This window comes from Gobio gobio, assembly GCF_949357685.1.
Source record: "Gobio gobio genome assembly, chromosome: 5".
Lineage (NCBI taxonomy): Eukaryota > Metazoa > Chordata > Actinopteri > Cypriniformes > Gobionidae > Gobio > Gobio gobio.
In genome coordinates, this window is record NC_137101.1 from 15,001,918 (window position 1) to 15,021,440 (window position 19,523).

General features: G+C 38.0%; 1 protein-coding gene across 11 annotated transcripts in view; it reads right to left on the reverse strand.

The window, feature by feature from the left end:
* The window catches only part of grip1 (glutamate receptor interacting protein 1), a gene marked incomplete at its 5' end in the record, with an annotated part of 312,615 nt that overhangs the window by 31,690 nt on the left and 261,402 nt on the right, over positions 1-19,523 (reverse strand). For all 11 annotated transcript variants that reach the window (XM_079816494.1, XM_079816502.1, XM_079816501.1 and 8 more), the window contains 4 exons: positions 966-1,035; positions 10,619-10,699; positions 15,063-15,208; positions 18,022-18,208. In XM_079816494.1, coding sequence (XP_079672620.1) covers positions 966-1,035; positions 10,619-10,699; positions 15,063-15,208; positions 18,022-18,208 — 484 coding nt within the window. The remainder of the gene's footprint in view (positions 1-965; positions 1,036-10,618; positions 10,700-15,062; positions 15,209-18,021; positions 18,209-19,523) is intronic.

Below are 19,523 nucleotides of genomic sequence, written 5' to 3' on the forward strand. Positions count from 1 at the left end.
TTTTCCATTTTTGACCAATTAAATCTAGCCTTGGTGAACATAAGAAACTATGTTATGAGTAAAAAAAAAGACGTTTTTTTTAAAGAAAATAAATCTAAGCTAGTCAATTTTTAGAGGAGTGCAGCTAGATTAGATTTTACTGCAAACAGGCCCGTATAGACCTCACAATCAACAACAATGCAGTCAAACAGCACTCTACACCTTTCCTCAGGGCAACCGCCGAAATTTATGTCAATATGGAGGGTTACGTGTTCTCCCAGCTGCACTCAATCAGAAGCCCTCCACTGAAGCCTAGAGAAAATGAGCATTTACATGCATAAGAATGCTTTGGCAAGTCAATACAGATAGCATAAGCTCATAGTCATGCTCAATTCTGTGCACAGATGTCATTATATGAGCCGTTTGGATCAAGTTGGAGCTACAGTATTTAAGGCATGGATGAAAAGCTGATTTGGATGAGAGTTCAGAAATACAATGCTGGCATGTGCTAAAAATTCAGTTTAGCACACGCCAGCATTGTATTTCTGAACTCTCATGTTAAACATTTCTTATTATTAATGTGGAAAGCAATTGTGCTTATACATATTTCTGTGGAAACAAACAAAACAAAAATAAAAAAAATTTCCCCAGGATTCTTTAGATAGATAGTTAAAAAAAACAGCATTTATCTAAAAGAAAAATCTCATTTTTCTTCCCAAAACTTTTCAACTTATTTTATGCTGCGTTCAAACTGTTTGTTAATGGGCATTCTGTTTTAGAGCATGTTATGTTGAGTAAAGCATTTCGCACTTGGATATGAAATGTAATCCATCTATTATGTATTTTTTTATTTAATATAGTAAAGCTCGAGATGCTGGTGGGTGCGAGTGTGCTGGAGGCTGGATATGAATTGTTTTGCATGAGATTAGCATTTTTCTATACATTTAAAAAGAGATGCGGTGCAATACAATGGCGTGAGGCGGTACCTGTGTGCCACGCTGCCTTTCTTTATGTCAGAGATGATGAGCGAATCTCCGGGCTTCCTACTGGAAGGAGCTGTGAAGAGAGAAGAGAACAATCAAACTTGTTTAATAGCCCAACCTCACTCATTTTCTGCAGGCAACACTGCTGATTATCTAACCGTGAGTCATTCTTATAACTTAACATTTTTAAAGCTACAGTACTTTTAAGGGTTCTGCCTCTGCTGACAAAAATATCTTTAAAATGGGAGTAAATCTGATGACATAGAAAGAGCTTTGTATCGACTTGTAGTGCCTCTTCACAAAGTTGGCGGAGAACTAGTTGTCAGTCCAGTCTAGTCGGAACTGATGGTTTTTGTTGTCTATTTTACATTTTTTCCGGCTTGGAGAATGACATGATGACACTGCAAAAGATGCCACTCCAACTGATTGACAATCGAGATGCACATTTTCCACAGTGCCGTGTGGATGGCAATCTTACAGCAAATAATAGTGCATACTGCATATATAAAAATGATATTTTTCACCATAAAGAAAGCAATTTGAAGGGGGAAAACAATCTTAAACCAGCCTAAGATGGTTTGCATGTCTTATCGGGGTTAAAACCCCTCTAAAACCTGCCAACAGACCAGCTTGACCAAGCAAATAAGCTTAGGACTGCATTTATTTAATTAAATAAAATTGGACATACAATGGAAATATTACTATTTAAAATAACTGTTTTCTGTTTTAATATATTTTAAAATGTAATTTATTCCTGTGACACAAATCTGCATTTCATTACTCCAGTCTTCGGTGTCACATGATGCTTCAGAAATCATTCTGATATGATGATTTGCTGCTCAAGAAACATTTATTATTATGATGATCAATGTTGAAAAGAGTTTTTTCAGGATTCTTTGATAAATAGAAAATAACAGCATTTATCTGAAATAGAAAGCTTTTGTAACATTATACAAAACATACCGTTCAAAAGTTTGGGGTCAGTAAGATTTTTTTTTTGGAAAGAAATGTAAGAAATTATTCAGAAAGGATGCATTAAATTGATCAAAAGTGACAGTAAACACATTTATAATGGAAATGTTTCTTGAGCAGATCAGCATATTAGAATGATTTCTGAAGGATCATGTGATACTAAAGACTGGAGTAATAAAAAAAAAAAAAAGAGTTATTATAAATTGTAATAATATTTCACAATATTACTGTTTGTTTTGTATCATTCATTAAATAAATGCGGCCTTGGTGAGCATAAGAGACTTAAAAACAGAAAAAAACATACAGATGCGTACAGAACTTTTGAACGGCAGTGTAAAAGTATATACACACGCACGCACGCACACACATTCATTTAAATGTATAATAATATAAATGGGCCTAAAAATGCTGCCAGCTCTCTAGTATTTGGAACAGAGCCATTATGTCAGTATGAAATAGAAAATAGACCTTTTTAGCAGCTCTAGTCATATTCTGGTCTGGTGTACCATGGGGACAGATGTGAGTGTATAATTACATGTCATATGGTCCCTAGCCCACCAGTAGCATCTGGAGGTGTGATATCAAACTTATAGAGTGACGCGCCAGAGCATTTTTCTCTCAGTCAGAGCTCGGGGTGATTCATGTTCGCTTAGTGCGTCACTGACAGACTGGAAGGTCGTGTCTTTTTCACTTCGAATAAGAAAAATAAACTCTTTTGTTAATTCTGCTCACTTTTCAACCTAATATGCATCCCAGATGGTGGCACAGCTTAATCATCATCAATTCTGATGCTCTGTGCAGCCTGTCAGTGATCGTCCTATGCTGCCCTATGGGAGTCTGTTCTTTAAGCTCACGCATTGTGATGCCAAGCATGCGTCTGTGTCGGACAGACAGTCCCAGAGGTTTTCTTTGGTGGTTTATTATGGTCCGAGAACAACCCTGCAATAAGATGAGCTCCAATTGACAGAAAAGCTAGATTACTTAAGAGGATTCACCGCACATACATACAAGCATACATACATATAAGCATCCATACATACAGGGAGTGCAGGCACGTTGATTTTCTGATCATATTTTTTTTCCATTTTCCAAAGCTGCAACCTACCTGGAGTCTCCAGAAGTGCAAGGTGTCAGGATCTCAGAGACTTCAGTTAGGTAAAGAATCCTAAAAAATGACCCCCACTAGATAAGAATCATAAGCTGAAGTGTTGTAAAATACATGAAGAAGGTTTTTTTATAGGCTTTATGGACAGATAGGTTGAGAGTGACTCTTGAAGGACCAGCACCACATCCTCTAGTACCACTGTTTGAAGAATTCATCTTCCAGAATCTGGCAGTACGTTTTGGGAGTTCATTTTAGTCCATCCTGAAGTCCGTTTTGCAGAGATGGACTAAAATGAACTCCCAAAACGTACTGCCAGATTCTGGAAGATGAATTCTTCAAACAGTGGTACTAGAGGATGTGGTGCTGGTCCTTCAAGAGTCATTCTCAACCTATAAAACCTATAAAGCCTATAAAAAAGCAGGCTTCATGTATTTTACAACACTTAAGCTTATGATTCTTATTTAGTGGGGGTCATTTTTTAGGATTCTTTACCTAACTGAAGTCTCTGAGATCCTGACACCTTGCACTTCTGGAGACTCCAGGTAGGTTGCAGCTCTGGAAAATGGTGGCGCTGGAGACTAAAGGGTTCCTGATGGTTTCACCCTTAATTCTTCACCTTAATTCTTAATTCTTTTGCGGTTAATAGGTGTCTTTTCTTCACCACCTGTTTTTGTCTGACCCTACTGACCCAACGAGCATTTCACTCTCCAATGGTCATGCCTTAACTGCAATGTCTAGTATTGCATTAGTATTTCATACTTCTCATGGGCATTTAATACTTTTTGACTTTTCAGTCTGAGTTAAATCTCTTTTTTGGCTCAATTTATCTGTAAAAGAAAACATGCCTAATAATTCTGCACACCTGAATATAAGGTGATTTTCATTTCCAGCCTTCATGAACAATTATATATCACTTATACATTATTAAATACTAAATCAATAGTAGTTATTAGGATTACTGTGGTTTGGAATTGGTCAAATGTGCCTGGAAAAAAAATATGATCAGAAAATCAACGTGCCTAATAATTCTGCACTCCCTGTATATACATGTCTGTATATAAGTTAAAGGGCTATAATAGCTATACATTTTTTCATCTAATGAATTACACAATGTGGCAATTAATTAATCTAATGGTGCAAATTAATCACACATCAAATTTGGCTCAGAAATTACACCCAAAAGATTAAAGTCATTATTGTATAAAATGAAATGCTTTAGAATTGTTTTATTTTTTTGTATTTAATGCAACATAGAATTTATTACACAAACTTTTAGGCATTAACATCCATGAGGGTGAGTGATGATAGAATTTTAGGGTGAACTATACATTTAATATGGAATATTATATATTTTTTAATGAAATTATACTCTAAAAAGAAACTAAAACTTCCAGGAGGTGGCGGGACAAAAAAACTCATACAGCATTTTTGCCCTGATATCCTGAATTTTAGAGCCATTCTAACTGCATTCTACAGGCTCCATAACGCAATGAGTTGTTGCCCTGCTTCCTTTCATAGGTCTGGGGTGCGGCGGTTGCGTTAAATGTGTTAATTTTAACACATTATTTTTTCCCCATTACTAATTAATTAAGTTAACACGTTAAATTGACAGCCCTAATATATATAGGGAGCATGAAGAATCATTTTCACATATGTATTGGCACCTCTGAGTCACAGTCTAGTCTTTGGGATGGAGTAGACTTTTTTTTTGCATTGTCAATACAAGATATTGACCAAAAATTGATGCACCTCTTGATGGAAATAAATGCTGTGATGTTATATCCATCAAATTCTACTCCAGCACATCCCAAAGACTTTCAATGAATCTAAGGTCTAGACTCAGAGGTGCCAAATCACGTGTGAAAATGATTCTTCATGCTCCCTCTCACCCATTCTTTCACATTTTGAGCCTGATGAATCTTGACATTGTCATCCCGGAATATGGCTTCTTCCTATTCTTCCTACATGGTTGTTTAAGAAATGAAAAGCTACACACTCCTTCAATTAAGGATAGAAGGACTGTTGGCTAACATATAACATGCTAGAAACATAAAAATCACTGCAATAATGATCCAGTCTTAGGGCGTTTTCACACCTACCTTGTTTGGTCTGGATTTTCGGACTTTTCAGTTTGGTTCGAATCAAAATTACAGGTGTGAAACCTCCCCCGTACCACGGTCCAGACCAAACAGACAAAATTTGGTCCGCCGAAAAGAGGTAGTCTCGGTCCGGATCAAACTGAACAAAGGTTCGGTTCGTTTCTAGTGTGAAAGCATTTTCTGTATGGTTCGTACTTTCAGACCATTTACAGGAAGTTCCTGTTTATGTTTAAATATTATAATGTCATTTTTAAATTCAATCTAGGCTAGATTGATTATGAAAAGTGAAAAGATGCGCAATATGTCAGAAGACAGAAGGTCAGAAAATATTTTGAAAGAAATTTTGTATGATTTTGCTTAGAAAGCCTTTCTTTAATGTGAATTTCGTTTCGTATAATTTATATCTTAATTTTAATAAACGTTTAATCAGATAATTGCCTGGATTTAATAAATAAGAAGCAAATAGTCTATAGCAGACAATAATCTCGGGAGCGATCACATGCTTTGCACATGAACTGGAGCGCGTCTCAAATAAACCGAAACTCAGCAGACTATTTGTCTCTCAAAAATGAGAAATATGTGTATATAAAGCTTGAAATGTCCACTTTTAAACGTAACGAAAAGAAAATAGTCAAGCAATGCGCACTGTTCAATAGTGGCAACGATATGCATCCGTTCATTCACTCTTGTCAAAGACGCTGACGTCAGACGCACGTCCATTTACAAACCAATCAATGTCCAGATGCCGCCCACATAGATGATGACGAGTGGACGCAAGTGTGAAGTTCTTTAGTGCGCTCGCATAATTGCAATGTGAAACCAAACCAAAACTAACCGAATGTATAAAATGTATCAAAACATGAACTTCAGTTCGACCTTGGTGCAGATCAGGTGTGAAAACGCCCTTAGACTCTTAAGCATTTGCCTTTAAATCCAAACAGCGACACACACACACACACACACACACACACCAGTAATAGCAGAACAGGCCTATATCAAATGCTTTTACCCGTAATAGCTCTTTATTTAGCTAATATGACCTGAAGGAGACCCAAATTAGAGCTACTTAATTTCCACTTTCAAATTACAAAGCAAGTCGGAGAGGTTTGTCAGTTGAAAGAGAACATTAATTTCAGGATGATTCAACGGAGAAAGGTCAAAGATTCAGTCTCGAAGGTACAGGCTATAGCACTAGCAGTCTAAAAGAGGAAAGAAATTGATTTAAGGATGCCAATCAGAGCGAGCTAGATTTGAACAAGCTATCTGAGAGGAAATTGCCAGAGTGTCAGCAATGCAGGTGTTGAGATGTAGCCTATCAGACAATTCAATTTCCAAGTGTGAGTGAGTTCTCGGACCAAAGAAATAATCATGTTTTCTGCTCAAAGAGAGCGCATGTCCGCTGGCCTTAAAGACACCTCACCATATGCTGGATTACAGCTGTGTGATGCCACCTTCAGATGGTGCACATCAAAGCACAGCCTTTCAACTCGGTGAAGCTCTGATGAATTTTATAGCAAGTATCCGGAGGAAAAAAAAACAGTGGAATGACTTACATAAACTGGCACTCGGCTTGATAGTATATTTTGGAAATCAAGCAGCAAGATGATGCCTATTTGTCAGACAAGGTACATTTTGACATTCAGAACGGAAGAGCACAGCCATTTTCTGCCTGCTTCCTGGTTGGCGGCACCGTGGTTGCTGCCGGTAGCTGCTTTGTCATCGTTTCCCCCTTTTACTTGCACTGCTATTTGGCCTAACCATGATAAATAGTGTGGCCCATTCGCATTCTTTACACTTTGCCTGCTCATATTGGACTAGCCAGGTGAATGTCAATCTTTACACAAGCTAAGGGTCAAACTAGAACAACTGCATGCACTTTTGGTATGTGCATCATCTAATCCAATTTATACAGTAAAACTACCATAGTGATCTTCAAAAGCATTTCTTATTAATTTACCTTGCCGTTTTAGGCTACAAAACAATTTTTTTGGGTTTATTCAAATCAAATCTGTAGTCTAAGCAGCCAAAAAAAAAGGTTGTGTTTATATATATATATATATATGCAATTTGACCAAAATCTATTTTCTATGGTCTGAAATTGGATTTCACAATGGCTTTTTTTATGTTATTCAGGATGAGACTTGCATGTAACATCATACAAAGTAGTATAAATCAGATTACTAATGAACTCCGATTAGTGTGCAATGTATATCATTTCATATTCCATTCCACAGCAGATGAGACGCCACCAGGAGAATAAGACGAGGTAATCTTTAAGAAGTAAACAAGACATCTATAAACGTGTCCCACTATGGCTTTATTAGTACCTGTGAAATACAGGCCCCGCAGAGGCACGGAGCAGAAAGCCATTAAACTGCTCAGGAAGGCCACGGAAGCTCGGCAAAGCCCATATACATAAATCGAAATGTGGGTAGGACAGCCTACATCTCTCTCTCGCTCATTCTAAGCCATAAAAGTTGACTTTCTCAGACATCCTGCAGGCCCTGAGCCAAGTTGTGGCATAATTGAGCAGACTTTCTTTGCATATATATATGAGAAAGAAATGTGTGTCATATGTGTGTGTGTCTGTGAGGTCTGCTTTAATAGAATGGGATTTCTCTGTGCAGAGGAATCTCCTCCAGCGCTATTTAGCATTATTTAAGAACATCTCCAGCCATTCAACAAAAACTCCATGATAATCTGATAAGTCTTAAAGGGATAGTTCAGCCAACAATTACAATAATATCTTTATTTACTTGCTTATGTAGTTCCAAATCCATATGACTTACTTTCTTCTGTGAACACAAAAGATGATATTTGTATGAATGTTCATGCTGCTCTTTTCCACGCATTTACAACTAATTTCCCTATAAGTTTCAAATAGGATATATTTGATTAATTCTTCACTCGGTATGAATCTTTTGTTTCATTATGTATTTTACTGTTTGTTCATGAATTGGTCTCATCTGATTCTCAGTCACTTAATGACTTTCAAGCTAGATGATGATCAAGGTGAATAACACCTTGAATTTCAGTCTTTTCCTCACAAGAAGCAATTATATGGTTTCTATGTAATACAGTCATATGTGACCCTGGACCACAAAACCAGTCATAAGTCGCACGGGTATATTTGTGGCAATAGCCAACAATGCATTGTATGGGTTAAAATGATCGATTTTTCTTTTATGCCAAAAATCATTAGGATATTAAGTACAGATCACGTTCCATGAAGATATTTTGTAAATTTCCTACCGAGAATATATAAAAAAAATGTATCATTAGTAGTAATATGCATTGCTAAGGAGGACTTCATTTATTAATTAATATAAAAATTATTATTAATTTGGATAACTTTAAAAGGCGATTTTCTCAATATTTAGATTTCAGATTCCACATTTTCAAAAAGTTGTATCGTATCCTCTGCCAAATTTTGTCTTATCCTAACAAAGCATACATCAATGGAAAGCTTATTTATTCAGCTTGATGTAAAAATCTCAATTTCCCAAAAATTCACCCTTATGACTGGTTTTGTGGTCCAGGGTCAGAACGCATTTATAATACTTGCTTTTGCAGCTTGTTGAATCTTGAAAGCTCCAGTCGCCATTCATTGCAACTGCACGTTCAAAAAGCGACCAATCTGTTCTTCAGAATTTCTCCTTTTGTGTTGCATAGAACAAATTCATACCATTTTGGAACAAACAAACAAAAAATGGTGGGTAAATAAAAACAAACTTTCCTTTTTGGATGAACTATTATGTTAATTGACATAATGGAGATTTTGAGAAGATGCAGTGGGATGGGAACCAACACGGTTAAGGGAATTTTTTTAATGATCTGAAAAGCAGTTACAGCGGTACTTTAGCACAGGCAAAATAGTTCATCTGGTTCATTAAGGAAGTTCAGACAGCTGTAAAACCCACAAAGAAGCTTTACGGGGAACCGTTTGCTATTATCTTTGGAATGTGTGTATCTTCATAGTCAATCCTGGGAGAATTTGCCCCATCAAATTAGCAACAAATGTGAAGGCTACACACAATGTGTACACCAGCAACATAATAAATACTTATTTAGAAAGCATGGAGGATGACGGGCAAAATTGCTTTGGTGGTAAACAACCCCACAGATTCAGAGAGAAGCAATTATTGCTGGGCTGTTGTTGCATGGGGTCCAGCAATGTATTTCACGAAAACGCTGGCGAATAACAGAAAGTTTGTATCATATTGCTGTAATGGGGAAAACAGTCAATGTGACAAAACCGAGCTGGGATGAGGTGATGAATCACCCTCGCTTGACAATGCGGGCAGGCATTGATGAAGCATCTGGCAAAGGCTTTGAGCGTTCAGCGGGTGGGGTATACGAACAGAGCTCTGCAGAGTCCCTGACTGCAGGCGGAAAACAGATTGATTTCGCAGGCAGATCCGTCTATAATCGCCTTTCCAAAAAATCAGCTGATGGTAAACGAATGACACAACAGGTGAGAAGACACGGTATCTTTGGAGGAAGGAGGGAAGAGTGTGGTATTTATTTCCATAAAATCCATTATGACGGTTCAAAAACTATAATATCCCACAATCCTATGCGTGTTCAGGAAATGGTTGATAAAATACAAGTGATTGAAATGTGAAAATAGCCAATTCTCTCTTTTTTCAACTTGCAACTCCATTTCTAGTGTGAAATAAGAATTGTTACTAAATATTATCTTGGTTATCCCTAAAGCTCACTTGAATTCATTATACATTATTAGACGGCGCCTTGGAAGACCTTCATACACAAAAACACATCACACACACAACACAATACAATGCAACTGCCTTCTGGATGCAGCCACTGTGACCTACAGTCTGTTCCTAGCAATTAAATTCACAATTACAATAAATGAGAGATAATATATAATTAGGTGCTTTTTTCATGCAGAACCTACTTTTTTTTTAAATAAATAAGCACAAACCCTTTAAGTAAGGAAGGATTTTTTTCCCCTCAGTATCCTAAACAGCAACAGCTACATTTTTCCCCCAGTAATAAGTCACCCAGTTGTGTCTCTTTAATGTCTTTGGAACTGAAACATGGGTTAAATGTCACATATTTATATCTCAGTGATATAAAGAGTGAAGGAAGACCCAATTGTAAAGTCTTCCAAATTTGTGGCCTGGATAATGCACAGGAAAATGTTGAAGTTAAAGCTTCAAAGGGAAACGTGGGAAATTATAAGGCTATTTAACAACAGTCACTCACTGTATACTTTCTTACATTTACATTTGCGAGAAGCTTGTATTTAAACCGACTTCATTCAAGGTATACATTTTACCAGTATATACTGTACGTTCTGTGGGAATGAATGAAACCCATTGACCTTGTGTTCTTTATCCCAAGTATGATCAATAGGAATACTGTTTCTTGCCTTAACACGCACCATTAAATACAATTTACACCTTGAGGACAGACAACCATTATGCATAAAGAACTGAGAGAAGAATACGTACAGCTGATGGTTATGCCCAGCTCCACACCTGGCTTCTTTGGTAGCTTCACATGGAAGGTCCCACTGCTTGGGATGACCGATTCTGGATGAGATGAGGACAGAAATACAAAAAGGTCAATTTGTTTGATGCAGGTCTATCCATATAATCATTCTCAAGTTTAATTAAGTCTGGATTTACAGACCATTTTGAACCGGATATGTGGAGATTCAGACCAAACCAACTCTTGTTAAAGAGATAGATCTGTCATCATTTACTCACCCCTTCCAAACCTGTATGATTATAATTTTTTTTGTTGAGATTTTTTAAAATGAGATGTTTAGCGGAATGTCCAAGCTGCTTTTTTTTTTTCATATAATGAATGGAGTAAATGCCAGCAGAACACATTCAATTTTTGGGTGAATTCTCTTTAAAGTGACTGAGACAGCTTCTAAAAAATTCAGTCTCTCTCTCAGGCAGCGATGTAGACAATCTTTCTGACCAGAAAGCTCAGTCTGGAAGAGAGGGAGGAAAGAATCTCCATAAAATATGTCTTTCTCCTCTGGGCAGTGAGTCAGACTCACAAAGAGAAGTGTCAAAGCGCTCCAAGAAAGAAAACGCACTGCACTCCAGTGACCCTCCATTACACGTAAAGGCCTCTGCTCTTGAAATGATCATGCAGTAATTCAAGCCAACTCATTTATTCCAAATCAACAAAAGAGTCTTTCAAAACAGCCACTTGGCCTGAACTAAAAAAGAAGAAGGTACAAGCAAAAGCATTATCAAGTTGTTCTCATTCCAGCACATCCTTTCAAAAGCAGATTTTATTGTTCGGTGTTAAAATATTTACATTTTATTGGGTTGCTCAGAAAATGTGCATTTAATGTAGCAGAACGGAAATAAGTGGGAAATGCAAATTAGTGTACGTTCATAGCTTGTTATAAAAATATGACAAAAAGTTTCCAAATTCATTTAACAAGTTTGTTGGCTTGGGCATGCATAGATTACACTATCTTTCAAAAGTTTGGGGATGGTAAGATTTTTTTTAAACGTTTTTGAAAGAAGTTTCTTACATTCATCGAGGCATTTATTTGACCACAAATACAGTAAAATAATGTGAAATATTTGTATTATTCAAAATACTCTAAAATGTAACTTATTCCTGTGATGGAAAATCATAATTTTCAGTTGCCATTGCTCCAGTCTTCAGTGTCACATGATCCTCACTCTAATATTCGGATTCCGTGCTCAACAAACATTTCTTAATATAATATTATTAATCGTGTTGAAAACAGTTTCAGCTGCTTTAAACCATTTTTTCAGGATTTATAAGAATCAAAGTATTAAAGAGGTCATAAACTGGCTTTTTAAAAAATTGTATACTGTTGTCTGAGGTCAACTTATGACGTTTGCGTGGTTTTTACTTTCAAAAACATCATAATGAATAAGTAATAGGCTATTTTCTGCCATGGTTTTGAGGCTCTCTCCTGGAATGCAAGGTTTTTATGGGCGTGCCGCACTGAAGACTTGGAAGTAAATGCCCATGGCTACGATTGGATAAGATTTGCATATTTAATGAGCTTCAGCTCCCCTGTCAGTACATGTGGGAATTGTTTTGAAAGCATGTGGGAAAACGGCGACCGGAATGATGATTCATCCACAGGACTCAAAATGTCTTTATGAAACAAACACAATGATTTATCTCTCATCCACCCGCGATTGATTGGAATGTAATTTTTTTATTACTTGGCCAACCCGATTGGTGGATATAACCATGAATAGGGTGGCTATACGTCCGGATTTTGGCTGGACAGTCCGGATATAAAGCCCCCTGTCCGGTGTCCGGCGCAGGCACAAGCCGGACACCTTTTTGGAGTTGCGCTTTGTGCGCTTTATATCAAAAAGCAGTAGAGATGCTTTTCATGGATTTTGCACACTCTGTGACGCTGTGAAGTGGACGTTAGTAGTCAAGGGAAAGCCGCCATTGACCCACATGCCAGCACGGAAAAACTTAAATGTAACCGACGAGCCGCAGGTAGGCTACGTCTTCCCTTAGGTCCCTTTTTCGAGAAGCAACAACACCTCAGGATGACAAAATCTCCGCTGCAGAGCTTTGTAAAGTCTATCATGCAGTCAAGCATCACCAGTCATACTGTATAAAATACATACATAAATAAACAAATAAGGAATGCGAAACAATAAATAAATATGTATTTCAGTTCTTTGCAAAACAGGTTCATCTCAGTGGTCAGTTTTTGAAACAGACATCTCAATGTCTTGAATAAATGCAAATTTAAAAAGTTGACTCTTCTGTTCCACATAGGTCTACATCAAGATATATCATAGATCAAATTGTCTGACAATGAATAGAGTAGGCTATTTCAGAATCACTGTATCATGATACCATCGATATGATGGGCAAAATTGCATTGTAGTTGCGAGTACACCAGAGTCCTATCCAATTATTCTTGCCTCACTAAATCCTTTTTGGTGTTATGGAAATGGCCACCCTAACCATGTGTACACACACACACACACACACACACACACAGCGAGCTCGCACAAGCCCTTCAAATTTCAAGTCAAGAGAGTGAACAACACACATCAAAAAAGGAATGTTATTTCACTATTTATCATAGCCCGTCGGCAGGCTGGGCTTATGTTTTGGTAGCCCGTCTGGAAAACACATAGCCCCGGGACGTTGGCCTTTGCGAGCCCTGGCCCATACATGTCCGAGTCTGATCCCGAATCACAATGAACCAACAACACCACAAATAAAGGATTCTTCAGCCTTTGATAGCATGCTAGTTCAGTTAGACACGTACACATAGTCAATAGATATCAAACGATCTGTAACAATGCAATACTATTACATATAAAAAAAACATTTTTACTCACATACTGTAAGTGTGTTGCTTCATTCATTAATGTAATCTCATCCTGTCTGCAAATCCAGTCTCTTGTTTACAAACGAATCCGCGGTGAAATGAAGGAACAAACATGCAACGTCTTCCCCACGTGAGCTGGATATTCATTAAAAATAAAGTTCATCCATGCATTCATAATATCGGATTCCGAATGAAGCTTATGCAGTATGTTTATTGCTTAGAAGTTCGATCCGGTTGAGCTGTGTAGGCCTATGTCATGTCAGGCACGAGTCGGTGGGCGGGGCTACAAAATCAGGCGTTCTTCTTTTTCTGTTGAGGCAGTGTTTCACCACACGGTGATGTCAAGGTGTGGCATATTCTGAGATTGATCGTTTGCTGGGCCTGGTGTCAATAAAAGCTTTTTTTTTGACTAACAAGGAAGTTTTCAGCTCCGAAACTTACAGGATATTCTTATATCACAATGAACTTTTATATATCAAAAGCTCAAGGGAAAGTTGATTCCTTTAATTTCTTCACAAAAAAATAGTAAAATCTTACTGACCCCTAACTCTAGGAGGGATCTAGCATTATAAATGTCACAACCACCAGCTGGAGTGCCCATGATCTTCACCCGAGGGCACTCTTCTCGACTTCTGGGCTCAACTTCAATTTCCATAACCCATTGCCTGGACTCATAATGTTGAGATTAGGTGTCATTAGCTTGTTACGCCCTGCCTATATATAAGCCCTGTTTTTTCACTCTTTCTTTGCAAAGTCTTGTTGGTGTTACACTGCATTTCTGAGCAGCACTTCTGGTTTCCGTGTCATGGTCTTGATCTTCTGCCCGTCTCCCTGGATCTCCCTGTTTGTCTGTGCCTTGGGACTTTTGTCATTATCTAGATGGTTTGCTCTGTGGTTTTGACCTTATATCTGTTTTATGGATTACGATTATGGATTACACTCAATAAAGCTTGCGTTTGGATCTTCAACCCAAGTCTCGGAGCGGTATGTAACACAGTTAGTGAACTTTGATTAAACAGCATTTAAGCACTAATTCACACAAGTTGCATAAAATCTGATTATAGCTTAACAGATAAAGAAAGATACTTGTTTTTGTGAGCAATACGCATAGAGTTAAAGGACAGTAGGCGGTCTGTGCTAGTGCCTTAAGGCTGAAACTACCCCTGAAGTCATCCCGAACACAGTTTAAAAGATTTCTGATAAGAGAAATAAAAGAAACTAATTAAATATCATACCAAATTACACAAGACAAAACACTAGGATGACAAGCTAATTACAGTGTGTCTCAATGACTACAGACGTTCGACGAGGCCTGACTGTGTTTACACTGCCAAAGCACAGCACGAGATGGAAAAATGAGAGAATGTGCGTTGGATTTTGGAAACAGTAGCTATTAAATCACGCGCCACTTGTCTCGCCGTGCTAATCATTTATATACATCAAATAGACGGCAGATGGTTGGGCTCTCAGAATTATGCCATAACTTTAAAAAAGCACACTAGGATGAACGCGGGTTGTGCCCAGATGGATCTTTCATCCCCAAACAGGTTTGGAATTGATGAATCGGTCCGGGTCCCCACCTGCTACGTCAAACTCAATCTCCAGTGTGACTTTGCTGGTGATGCTGGAGTCCCTCAGCAACTGATTGGTCTCCTCCAGTGTGCTGTCCTCAGTGGGGATGCCGTTTATTGACAGGATGCGGTCGCCGATCTGCAGGATGCCGCACCTGTGAACAGAGAGCAGATTTAGCACACCATTTCTCTTACACTGGGCAATAGACTAGCTGTGCTGAATTCATAAAATACAAATAATGGACTGGTTGCAGAGGGAGACAAGAGAGGTGGTGGTACCCAGGCAATGTCTCGCACAGAGCAGCCAACCACTTATATTATGCCAGCTGGCACCGTTAAATAGACATTAGTGACTGGGTGTGACATTTTAGGCAAAAATACAAACGTTCTCTTAACTCCTGCCTCAAGGTCAGAGTAAAATCACTTTTTAATAGTTGAGAGAACAAAAACAACACAAAAATGTGAATTCCAAAATGGCTTATGAGCCAAACGGAAGCAATATTGCTTCTTAATTCACTGCTAAGAACTCCTGTAAAGCTAGTCATCATGAAGCATATGCTGCTTTTTGGATGCGTGGGCTGCTAGCATCCCCACCAACAAAAATCATTTGGTCACATGTTACATTGTAATTAGCGACAAAAACCAAAGGCGTTTTGGTGATTTTAGAAGCCATGTTGGAGGGAAAGATTTACTTTTATGGTGTTTTTTGTTCTTTTTAAAGGTTGACAGCCTTAGTTACTATATAGAAACAGGTTGGGCTAATAGCATGCATACTTTTCTGAGACGCCCATGTTGTGTATGTGTGTTTTCACCTGGAATATTTAATGTTTGCTCATTTGCAGCGCAGTGCGATTAGAATTGTAGAATATGCTGTTTTAAAGATGTTCATCAGATGTGTGCACACATTAATAATTAAAACATGATGCTTTCCAGATGATAAACTCATTAACAGACATCTTGGACATGCATTTTTGAAGCTCTATAAGGTGCAGTTTCTTTTATAAACTATTATTAGGCTACATATCATAATTTTTTTGCAGTGATAGCAGTATTCATCTGGAACAAAAAACGAGGATGGCAGCATTACACAGCATAGAATAGATACATTTAAATAAAATACAATATATATATTTTTTTAAATAAAGTACTAAATCAAATAATTAAAATTAAATAAAAATTATATTAAAAATCAAATTATCAAAACCACATAAACACTGTAACATAATCCGTAGTAACAATAGTATTTGACTAATATAATATAAATGATTGTAACAGACATTATAGCATTTTGTTTAAAAATGCAAAAAAAAGATGTAAAAGCACAAATTGATTCAATAAAATGTTGGCTGTAGAGATAAGTCCTGTAAAGATGCACATACAGTACAATGCAATATTTAAAAAATAGCACTTTTGAGCTTGTTAAAGGGATAGTTCACCCAAAAATGAAAATTACCCCATAATTTACTCACCCTCAAGTCATCCTAGGTGTATATATGTATATCTTCTTTCAGACGACCATAATCGGAGTTATATCAAAAAATACCATTGCTCTTCCAAGCTTTATAATGGTAGTGAAGGGCGGTCCTGATTTTGAAGTCCAAAAAAGTGCATCCATCCATCATAAAAGTAATCCACACGGCAAAGCAATGGGCTTTGTAAGAGAAATATCCATATTTCAAACTTAAAATAACTAGCTTCCGGCAGACGGCCCACGCAAGTCGACTTGCGGCAAGGATATATGAGTGTAGGAGTATCGCAAGCTTTGATGCCTCTCGCGGTTCAAACAAATAAGGCTGGACAACAAACTCAAGCTCCTCTTCTCTTTTACCGAAATCCTCTGACATTTCTCTTTAAAAATTCTCATTTTAGAATTTGGGTGTTTTGTTTTGCTTTATCCTCTGCGCTTCTGTGTTCGGCAATACATCATACATCGCGCCAGGGGTTACTCTTTTGCTGGCTGTCTGTCAGAAGCTAGTTATTTTAGTTTAGAAAGTTTTAAATATGGACACTTACACAAACGCATCGCTTCAGTAGACCTTTATTAACCCCCTGGAGCCGTATGGATTACTTTTATGATGGAAGAATGCACTTTTTTTGGGATTCAAAATCTCTATCTCTATCTCTACCTCCATTCACTGCCATTATAAAGCTTGGAAGAGCCAGGACATTTTTTAATAGATTTTATTTGTCTGAAAGAGGAAAGTCATATACACCTAGGATGGCTTGAGGGTGAGTAAATCATTGGCTAATTTGGGGTAGCTTGTTACTGGAAAAAGGTACATTGTAAAAACTTGTTGTTTTCACAGTAGTGAAAGATGTTAAGTTGACAGCATCGCTACTTTTGTTCCCCAACGCTGGTAGGTCTTTGTCAGATCACCAACATTAGAAGGTTCCATCAGTGCAATTACAACTTCAACTGGCAGTGAGAAGTCATCCCTGTTGCTTAGGTCAGTAATTACAGTGAAGTTGGGATGTAAATCCCCCTCAGTCGATGCGCAAGTTCATTTGGATGCCAGCGAAGGGCTCTGCCGCTCAGGTAATTATATTTAAGTGCTTTGCTCTATCACGTAACGCTGTAGTCAATCACAGCCCAAGCAGACTGGAAATTAGATCGTCACGGCCGGCCAGATATATATCATCACATTGTGTGTGATCATCACATTATATCATCGATGAAGTGAATGTGGTGCTGCGGAGGACAAGTTATAAGCTGCGAGAACAGCGCAGTGATGTAATAACTGTGGGCTTTGGGATGTGTTCAGATAATCAAAATCAGATTCGAGATAAAATATTTAAGATTCCCAAAGGGAAGTTCACACTTCCCTGATAACGGAAACAATTAAGCTGCACCGAGCATGGCGATCTGAGGAGGTGTATCTGGAATATTAAAACCCAGAGTTTTAACTAGGTCAAATGAGGCACTGGAGAAGCACTGGAGATTAATATAAGTCGTGTTTGGTGATCTTACCGCTCTGCTGGGCTGTCGGGGTCTATGTAAGCGATGAGCGGAGGAGAGGACAATGTTTCTGTGGCAAAGACTCCTCCTTGGAGCTGGATCCCAAAGCCCATGATGGAGTCGCTAATGAGGGTCACCTCTGTTGTTTCTGTGTGGACCACCTGTCCGGCCAGTCCCACAGTACTGGAAGCCAGAGACACTACAGGAATGATAAACAGAGGTCACAAAGAGCAGAAAAAGTTCCTCATAAAAACTATAAAATAGATTTTTGCCCTTATTGGAGCTCAAAAGGACTCTCCCCATTCATTTTTACTATATGGAAAAGAACAGCTTGAACCTTCGACAAGAAGAAGAAAAAAATACACAGGTTTGGTAAATTAAAACGGTTCTATTAAAGGTTTCAAATAACAGAACAGTGTGCATCTCAGAGCTGCTTTTCCCAGACTAAAAGGCTGTCAAGCCATGCGAGTCTTTGCAGTGACTGAGCTGGATCTGTGCCCTCGCTGCAGATAAGAATTCAATGTGTGCACGGGTATCTTTGGGTCAGCTAGGTGAGCTTTGAAATAAGAAAAGGCACTTTGATACAAAGCTAGTGTATTATATCGCAAATCAGACCACAGGGATTTTGGGAAACTTTCTGTTGATGGTATGAATTATGAGGTTGTTAGAATTTCTTATCTTACAATTCTGGGTATGAAATGACTATATTATGCAGTACTTAGATATAGGGTTTTAATACCACCTAAAAACTGCTACCGCTCAGTGTTATTTTTGGATTATTTATATACTATTATCAGGGCTCGACATAAACGCTTGTCCGGGAAAGAGTGAAAGAGAATTTTACTTGCCCGACCGGACAAGCTGATTAAAACATCAATAACGAAAAATAACTAGGGAATCACCAAAATGCAAGAATGATTCTGCATTCATTTAGTGTAAGTGGTGATCGATAGTGGATGATAATAATGTATAATAAACTGACGGTAACAATGTTGTGCTGTTGACGCTCGCGCAGCCTCTCGAGGAGAAATCACAACAAATGAGCGCCGCTCATACAAAGAAACTCAGTTAACATACACGGTTAAAATTACAAATTGTGGAGTTTTTATATTTATAACATATGGTACAGTTAAGCAACATCACAGAACCTAGAGTGCTGTTTTCCTGAAAACCATAATGACAAAATGTGACACTGATTTCATATGACAGTTCCATAAACAATTAACTAACATTAAGTCACTTACATTTTAGATGCAATATTGACTGTTTTTGTTCGGATTTTGCAGCAAAAATAGTTCCAAACAAAGATCACAGCAGAACCATAACGCATCTCACAGCAACAGTGCGTTACTGAATGATTCAGCGTTTTGAATGAATCGGTTGAATCAAAGATTCAATGACCTATTCGTAAACGACTGTCCCAAATGGCACACTTCATGTGCACTTTCGGTCTTGTGGACTTACAATGGCCGCTGCGTGCGCGTGTCCGTTAAGTCCGCGAGACCGCAGGGTGT